This window comes from Belonocnema kinseyi, chromosome 2 (genome assembly GCF_010883055.1).
Source record: "Belonocnema kinseyi isolate 2016_QV_RU_SX_M_011 chromosome 2, B_treatae_v1, whole genome shotgun sequence".
In the NCBI taxonomy this organism is placed as follows: Eukaryota; Metazoa; Arthropoda; class Insecta; order Hymenoptera; family Cynipidae; genus Belonocnema; species Belonocnema kinseyi.
The window spans coordinates 64,417,530-64,427,187 of record NC_046658.1 but is presented as its reverse complement, the minus strand read 5'-3'; the positions used below and the strand labels follow the sequence as shown (position 1 = coordinate 64,427,187).

Below are 9,658 nucleotides of genomic sequence, written 5' to 3'. Positions count from 1 at the left end.
TATTTTGCTGAAAGTTCATTCTTTTTTTTTTAGAAAATATAGTATTATATTTTTCTAAGTTCGGAATTCATCTCTTTTGGTTAGAAATTCTTCTATTTGGTGGGTAATTTCCTTACTTTATTGAAAATTAAACCATTTAAGAAAAATGAAACATATTTATTACGACTGAAAATCTCAGGGACATGATACCAATATTAATGTTATATAAAAGACTTTATTTTTCTATCATTTCTCTATTTCTTTGAAAAATGACCCTCTTTTCCCTGTTTTGAGAGAATTTTATACTATAAAGTCTGAAATCACTTTCACAATAATTTACATTATATATTTTACCTTTTAGTTTTAGAATGTTTAATTCATTTTTAAATTTTTGTAATGAGGCAATCATTATTGAAATCATTATAATTATTATAAACGCTTAAAAGTCTAGTTTTCTAGATTTTGTAAATCATTATAAAGTTTTGATCAATTTTTAAATTGATAGTACACCGAATACATCTATAAAATAGTCTTTCGTTTTTAAGAAGTACCTATGTTTTAAATTATCTTTATTAATTTTGTAATTTTTTAATGCATTTGTAAGTAAAGCACTGACATATACATGTAAAAATACAGCTGTTTGGCTGTTTCATAGAAGGTAGTTTCACTGAAATGTCTCGAATGACTCTTCAAAAGAGAGAGTCAACCTTGTTAAGTCTTACCTCTCTTACTTTAATATATCCAAGAAAGACTTCCGTGAAATCATTCTGACGTATTAGTATGATTATGATCCTCAAGTAACTCCATTTAGATAAATTTGATTCGCAGAACAGTAGAGATATTCTGATAACCCTTTCTAGGTGTTGCACAGAAGTTGAATACTTGAATAAAAAGAAGCATTAATGTGGAGTTTCTTTCAATTCTAAAACTCTTTTTCTGCAACTATTAAATTAATATCAACAGGTTACCAGAACTTCGAAATGCTAATTTTAAATTTATAGTCAGCGAAGTAAAATTAATCTCGCAAAGTTTAATTTCAATTTTCCGCATCACTTAAAGAAAGCTTGAAGTATCCCTAATGCCGTGTACACAGAGTGTCAAGAGAGTGTGCACCTATAATGAATTCGGAACTCGTATTTTGAGTCGTAAATCTTGTAAACGGTTTCTTCAACTTCAGTCACAGACGTTTCGTGCTTAAAATTTTCAAAAAAGAAAAAACGGTGTAATTCGGAACGATTAAGTATGCGTGGTTTATACTTTACTGCAGTGCAGCGAATCTTGGTTTTTGCAAGTTTAGACTTACTTAAGGAGACATATTTTTCTTGCCAAGAGAGCCATGTGGAATATTCAAGTTTTGGCTCAAGATGGTAATACTGCTGTAGAGGTAAATGTATTTTCTGGTTAATTCAGGATGGTGGCTTCTTGGTGGATAAAATACGAGCGAGACAACCTCGCTTTCACACCTAACAAGATTCGTGTATTATTTGGTAGGAGTGACATCAACAGGATTGTTCGCCATTGAAAACTGTTCACAGTAACTTGGAGATCTTCAGAAACCATTGACACTTTGCTACAGCTTTATGCAGTTCCGGATACTACGAACTTAATCGCATTAAAAGCTTCACAGAGACGCGATCGTAACTACTCACATTGTTGCAAGAATGCTCTATATGATAGAAGATTCTTAAGATTTTTCTGTAATTTCATAACTCGGTCTTTGTCACCTTTCGTTTGAAACTCGTCGAGTGCCTGGCATGGATTCCTGCCATCTTTCGTTAGCTTGAGAGTTGTGTTAAGAGAAGCTGAATGGAGCAACGAAGCTTTGAAATAAGATTGTCAAGTTTCTAGAGATACGTACGATATATGAACCTGGTGTTACATAGGGAAGGGGTTATCACCATTTCTTCTATCTGTAGCTTTCTTTTTAGAATCCTTCTTAACTTTCTGTCGCTTGGTAAGTATAACTTGAAAGAATAAATACACACGCAGACCCTGAAAATTTTGATATGGATCACAAGGACAAAAAATATGAAGGATAAATGAAAGCGAGGAAATAAGAAAACTAACGTATTACGTTGGGTAAGATGGTTATTCGACATATGTCACGTTGGGAGATGAGATTCTGTCAGTAACCAAGTTGCCACGACTGATGGGACTTTGTGGGATAAATCGTGCTGTCAAGAGCTGAATTTATTTTAAAATGTATACAATAAATGTTGAAGCGAAATAATTTAGATTTTGGTTGTCATTGAGGAATTGCATACCGACGGGTGAAAATGACAAGGTTAAATCTTTCAGAGCGCATTTAGAAAGGTTAAATGCTCCAGAGCGCATTGGTGTGCACAATATTATTCATGTGTTATCTTTTAAGTTCCGAACTTTACTACCCAAGATAGAACCTTTCTGCTTGCACTTATCGAGATAAAACCTTGTCATTTGAACACCTCGATATGTACATACAGAATGCATCATGAATAGAAAATGAAGACACATTCCAAAAAGTTGTCTCAATTCCACCTCTGATCAAACTGTTCGCCACTTCCGTGAACATCTTTAATAACAAACCACCCCAATTTCTCTTTATCATAGTATTTTCTCCGGAAACCTGTATACAGACATTTGGCAAAGAAACTAACGCGAAGTAGAACAAGCAACCGGAAATAAGATCTCAGGATCCGTCTTTCTTGAAACAAAAATGTCATGAGAGCCATATTTGAAAAAGGAAGGGTAACTAAAAACCGCTCGTGGCAAAAAACGGAACCGATGTTTATACACACTCAATGACCAAGTATTATAGTGGCAGTGAGAGAACAATAGAAAGAGAAAATATAAAAAGTTAGAAGATGTGCAGAAAGGAAGAAAAGATACATCATCCTAGTGATTCAGGATACTTGCTTAAAAAAATTCGATCCAAGTGCAGCATTAGGTAGACCAAACACAATCCATATAGGAATCCAATCCGAGTTCTGGTTTGGTAGAAAACCGAGAGAAGGAGGGTTGCACACTGAAGGGTGGGGTTTGCCCACATAAAAGGTATACCCTATTCTGTCTTCAGCTCCTTCGTTCGCATTCTGCATGTCAGCTACTTGGTGTTCACATATAAGCTAAAAAAATATTCCGATTGGAGCCTAGATATTGAGCAAGCCACGTTTTAGGTTACCCACTGAAGTATTGCCGGAGAACCCGTAAATAGAATCCATCACATGTGTCAATATCTGAAATACCATCAAAACGACATATTCCCCTTCAGTCTCGATTCTAACATGACAAGAGAGGTCGTTTCAATTAACGTTTGAAATCAGTTTATTTAACCCCATGGAGTAATCAGTGATTCCTTGTGTTCGGAAAAAGGAACGTGATGATGTGACCTAATTGTCTAATTTGTGTCGTTAAAGGACAGAAGGAAAAAAAGTAGTAACGATCAACTTAATTTAGAAGGGAGAGAAAACACTTACTAATTTTATTATCTCTTATCGTCCATGGAGGCTGGAACAACACTTTATTATGAATTTTTTCTTCAATTGAACCTTATAACAGATAATAGGGGCTTGAATATGCTTTATGAGTTTGGGCATTAATTTCTATACTAAGGTGGCTGGAGGGCTAGAAACGTTTTATAATTCAAATAATGTTGAATGATAATAAAAATTTCTTTATTTATCCGGAAGAAATTGGCGAACTACAGATAAAAGCTGTTTTGCAGACACATGGCATAACAAATTATTAAGCATTATATCAATATCGTGCATAAATTCGATAGTAAATTTGTATACAAGGACAGACTATAACTGAAGAGTTTAACGCTTTAGAATTAAAATTTCATTTAAATAGAATTTCGAATAATTTTAAAATGATTTTTAATGTATCCCTACCTAATAGTACATTTTTTTATTTGTGAGTGAAATTAAATAATTGGAATTAAAATCATCTAGGAAATTTAATGAATAACTTCTTGTATGTAAACAAATTATTTCCGGGCATATTTTACGTATTCGATTACGATTCGTTTCTCTCACATTCCACATTTTTTATTTCATGTTTTTCTTAGGAACTACTTTTAATCCCCAATGTTTGTAAACTCTACTAATGTTATTATTATGTGATACTGAACTTCCTGTTTTGTAAGAAAACACTTGTTTGCTCGCTTCTTCTCATATTCTTCATAAGGAAAGTTATCATTCTTGATATTTCTTAAGAGTATGTACAAATATTAACATACATTATAACGTTTGATAGCGATGGAGTCGCGTGTGCAATTGTGCATCATACATAATAAATTAACGAAACAGATTGCAAATGCCTTTTAGATGAAGTCTCGAAACATAATTCTTCATCCACTGAAATGTATCATTAGCAAAGTTTGTTAATTTATTGAGCTAGAAATATATAGAGGTTTAAAAGGATCCACATTCATAGTATCATCATGCCGTAAATAAATGTTGCATTTAGTCTATTAAAACAAAAGCAAGCGACAATAGAACTGGATGACACCGATAGCAGCGTTGCGGATGACTAGAAAAGGAAAAATGCTCGTCAATATAATCATTATTATGGTTATAAAAGCTTGCATTTGATAATATAGGATATAATAATTCTGACAATTTTTCATGTTTATCATTTCTATCATCTATTTAAAATAATAACACTGCCTACTTTCTTTAAAAAATGCATAATTTATGTAAAACTTAACATGTAAGCGCTCTTAACATTTCGCTTTAAAAAATATGGATGGAGGCAAATATAGAAAACGGATAAACGACTACAATTTTTCAATTCCATCCGTTATAATGTGTTATATTTCTTAAAATTGATGATAGTGTTTCAAAAAAAGTTAAATAACAGTTGTAAAACTTTACACTAATGAAAAAATGTGAGGCAAAACGAAACGACAATTAAAAAAGCACACAAATATTTAGAATATAAAATCTGGTCTAAAACCAAGATTTTAGTATTTTCTTCTAAAAATTAATTTCACTTTTTTTTAATCTGTCAGCAGGCTTCAGTGTATTTCAATACTTAAATATCATTAGAAGTAAGACTTAAAACTGTTCTACATCTGTAATTTATTTTGTATGGTATGGTATTTTGTATGGTCAATAATAAGCATATAAGCTTCGCAGGTATTATTGAAACTTCTTCCTTTAAGAATAAAAGGCTTAAAGTTTTATTTTTCAACCCAATACCCCGCTAATTTCGCCTAAGCTCACTTCCTCAAAAAACTATAACGCAATTTTTAAGCATACAAAAATTACGTTACAATATCTTAAGACTCTTAATCAGGGAGTTTTGGGGAAGTTAGAAGTTACATGTTTTTCTAATGAAATATTTAGTCTTCGTAATGTTCCATAAATATAATTTTCACCAACACTGTAAACTTTTTAAGATTCTTTTAGTAAATTAAAGGCTTAAATTAATCTTTTTGATGTATAATAAGGGCTGAGAGGTTTTTCTTTACCTAAGGCGGAGTTGCGAGGATAGATAGAGTTTCCGATTTGTATGTATTATACCTGCCTTTAGGAATAATTTTTTCGGCTAAGTATAGAAACAATAGGGTCACAAGAGGGTAAAGTGAATCAGAAAACTTCTGGTTTTTCAATCTATTGACTGTCGAAGCGCATAATAACAATATGTTCACGTATAATTTTGTGATTAAAGTCAAAAGGGTCAGAAAGTTTCCCTTTTTATTATGCTGTACATTAATGTTTTAGATCTTTAGTTTACATATAGAAGTTAATTGAAATGCTAATATCGGTTACTACTAACTATATTTTATTGTAATCAAAGCCTAGTTTTATAAAGTAAAATTCTGCTTGTAACAGAAGATTTGTTCTTGAACAGAAATAATGCAAGATAATTAAAGTTTTATTAAAAAATTGATTCCTACCTTGCATTTGGGGTATTCTTCTTCAGGACTGGGCCTCTTCCATCCCAGAAGTGGTGGAATACAAACGAGCGCCGAAAGTAGCCAAACCATGGTAATCATGACAATCGCCCTGGCCGGTGTCCTTTTCTTAAGATATTCGACAGCTTGTGTAATGCTCCAAAACCTGTCCAAACTTATTAGGCACAAGTTCATGATGCTTGCAGTGCAGAGCAAAACATCCATCGCCGAGTAAATGTCACACCACAAATACCCGAATATCCAATACCCCATTATTTCGTTGGCGAGAGAAAATGGCATAATGATCAGACCCAGAAAAAAGTCCGCTACAGCAAGACTGGCTATAAACCAGTTTTGAATGTTTTTTAGTGCTTTCTCAGTAGCTATTGCTATAATAACGAGTATGTTTCCTACTACAATGACAATCATCAACAATGTGACAACGATCGATGCGAACACTATAGTAGGCAAGTTGTACCCCGAAGGGTACATGCCTAGGACGATGTACGACTCGTTATGGAGACTTGTGTTCCAAGAGTAAAGGCTATCATTAAATGATGCGTTGAACGCGAAATCAAAGTCCTGCATGGGGTCCTCGAATCCGAAGAGGAGATTGTCCTCAATTCCAGCAGTCATGTTGTCCTCGCTACCCGAATCACTCGTACCGAAATCAACACTTCTTATAGTACCACTGGTATCACCAGTCTGACCACTACCACTGCTTTTGGCTACACAACCACTCTCACTCTCACAGCCCGAACTTATGTTTGTTTCTCTATTTTTTGTATTATCAGTACTGTTTCCTAATATTCTGTTCTTTGTACCTTCTTCCCTTCTCTCTCCTCTGCTATCGAATCGTACTCTCGATTGGTGGCCAGCGGTTTTCATCGGCTGCTGGTCACCATCTGCCAAAGTTGATGACAATGTTAACTTTAAGGACGAAGTTGAAGAAGACGAGCCACCAGTGACGAGAGCAACATCCCACGTGTTCATGTTACCCTCGAAGTCGCTCGCCGAATTCAGACTACCGGCGCCGATTCTCATGATGCTCCCAAGGTTCGGCATCACTGGCACCTGCGAGGCGAACTCCAGGTGCTATCTTGAGTTCGAGTAGCAGCAGCAGAATATCTTGGGTGTTAATTCCAGAACGAGTAGTAGCAATAGTAGCAGAAGTAAATTGGTAAAGTACTCGCATCTCGAGGCCAAGGGCGACATACCTTCTTCAGGATCGTTGCATCTTCTTAAGCATAGCCGAAGAAAGTTGTCGGAAATTCTCAGAAACTCCGTTATCGTAAAAGGGATTACCTTCGAGGAAGCGCCTTATCTGCTTTAAATCACCAGTTATCTTCCTTGATCCTGGGGAACTTTGAGGATCTAAAGAAGAAGTTGGAATAGCTTTTTCATTAGATAATTTAGAGAATGCTGTCAATCAGTATCCTGTACTTATTCAAATCGATTATCCCCTCGTCAGTTCTCCTATTTTGTTCTGCCTTAGCTATTAATCTGTTTTATTTTATAAGCATCTATTGGACCGTACTGTTTTTAGAATCTGGTTTTTGACTGTCAGTCGACTGCATTTCACGTTTTCACTATTTATTACTGGGTGGGACACAATGTTATGGACAAACTGTTTTCGTGAATTTACAGAGGTTGCACAGAATATCAGTCAAAAATTGGTCCCCCTCATCTCTTAGACTATAGTTATTCCTTTAACAACTTCTCTTGAAGATTATACGAAGATAAATGCGAATACAATCTTTAGTCTTATATTCCTTCTCTGCTTTCCTTCGTTGATTTCGCTTCCTCTCCAATCAAGGTTCGCACTAATGATGCCCGCGGGCTAATTAATTATCGCACCGAGGCTAAAAGGCTAAGCTTTGGATACCCGTACTGCTCCGACCTGCTCCTCTGAATTGTACGAGAAAAATTTCCAAAATAAGTATTAAGTGAAACGCGTAATTTCTACAGTCTACTAAATATTTTCATTGTCAGTAGTCATAGGCAAAATACGTGTTTTTGTATTAATTGATTAGATGTACATTTTTACAAGTCTAAAGAGACTCTAATCTATCTCATACTATATATTACAGATTACTTCATAATTTCAATAACAACAAGAGGATTGGGATAATGATGAGAGAAAGAGAGAGAGAGATTGTTGGAAAATAACGCTAGTTTTCGTTTGTTATTCACTTAATCGAATTCACAAATCAAGGGTAAACCTCTTATGTGCACCTATTTACATATGTTTCTCTCGATCACGTGTTTCTTGATTAACGCTAGAGTTCTTTTACTTCCATGTATTTGATTTTAGTGATTACAATTCACGGGAAGAGAATTTACGAGCGTAATGTCCTTCTTGAATGATACCCAGCTGATGAAGGTATCCAGTTTCCCAAGCGTACTACTCGTACTTTCGAAGTTGCCCGTTTCAATTCAGTTTACACCCTATCCGGCATGGTTCCTAGCGAAGATTAACTCCCAGGTTACGAGCCAGGTTTACAGCCCTTAAAATTCCTAGATTCTCCGTACTGAAGGAATGCCCTGTCACCTTTCTCGCAAGGTGTCTCACGGGAGATTTTCTCCTCTTTCATGAAATGAGATCTATCGCTTCACCCTAGAGGTGCTCTGGACTAAATTGTCGAGGATATGCAGGGCAAGCTATGTTCTCTTTTCGAGTTCATGGATCCTCCGAGTTCCTTTAAGATTGCGCCGCTCACTGTTCTTTATTTGGTCTCGCGTTAACGCCGTTATTTTTATTACTCGAGCGAAGTCGGGAACTACTCCAACTTTACGAGCCCTCTAGTTCTCAAAATTCATATAACTTTGGAGATTGTTCCTCTGAAAAGTTTTTCTCGGGAAAATGTTTCTTCGGAAAGTGTTCCTTGATCGTGTGGTGCAGTCCGCACGAAAGTACACCTATCGCGTGTATGGATCACGATATGCGAAGTGCACTGACTTGTACCTAACCGGAACTCGTACTGAAGGATCACGACCCGTCAACCCGAGAAAGTCCGAACGCGCATGACAGTGACTTGTGGACTTCGTAGCGACACTGCTGAGTGATTCAGAAAAAATTCAAATCATTCAAAATGAGAGGGAAAATTGGAGGCAAGACATTATCTGGGAAAAGGTTTCGGATAAGTGAGAGGGATAAGCGTGCACACGTGGGTCTAAGGAAGCATTGGAGAAAGAGTATCTTTCTTTTAATGGAGTCAGAGTACTTGAAATGCAGTAGGTGGAAATTGAGATAGAAAAATTATTTGAGAAAGTGTGCAGGTTTTTAGAGATGGATTTTTTGTTTCACGCGATGCCATCGTAGGAGAAAAACAGTTGATAAATACGGGAATGACGAAAGAAAGTTTTTTTTTGCAGTATCGGAACTTATTCAGTGTCACAGGTGGTGAGAAACGCGTGTTAGGGATTCCCTCGTTCGTGGCTTTTTCGCGAAGGGAGACTCGCAGGGTTGTAGGGTAACTGACTAGCCCGCTGTTGAAGGCTGTCTGCCCCACGACGAGTCCTACGACCGACTGTATGGCAAAATCGAGGCGCCTTTCTGTGGTGTTAGGGGGAACGAGTGGCGCAGGCGTCACGCAGGGTCCAACTACAGCACAGTGATATACATACATCGCCGACAGTCGACTTTGGACCATCGACCGACAGACTTGCTCTTAAAAATCTCGGATGCTAATTTTGTATCGAAAAGACATGAATTTTTACGGACTTTATGGGTGCTTTAAGTTAGTAAATTTCCTGTTTAATGAAAGACTTTTTGGTTGATTTTTATCGAGCTTACAT

At 36.0% G+C, this 9,658-nt stretch overlaps 1 protein-coding gene across 1 annotated transcript; it reads right to left on the bottom strand.

Annotated features, from left to right (window-relative positions):
• Positions 1-4,389: 4,389 nt before the first annotated feature.
• LOC117182695 (alpha-2C adrenergic receptor-like) lies at positions 4,390-6,925 on the bottom strand. The gene is made up of 2 exons (XM_033375799.1): positions 5,864-6,925; positions 4,390-4,491 (listed from the first exon to the last, which is right to left on the bottom strand). The coding sequence occupies exons 1-2, from the start codon at positions 6,923-6,925 to the stop codon at positions 4,390-4,392; spliced, it is 1,164 nt and encodes a 387-aa protein (XP_033231690.1).
• Between the last annotated feature and the right edge of the window lie 2,733 nt (positions 6,926-9,658).

Coding starts and splice junctions, on each gene's coding strand:
- LOC117182695 (XM_033375799.1), bottom strand. CDS start 6,925: ATGCCGAACCTTGGGAGCATCATGAGAATCGGCGCCGGTAGTCTGAAT. Junction 4,492..5,863: donor AAGAATACCCCAAATGCAAG/GTAGGAATCAAT, acceptor TTCCTTTTCTAG/TCATCCGCAACGCTGCTATC.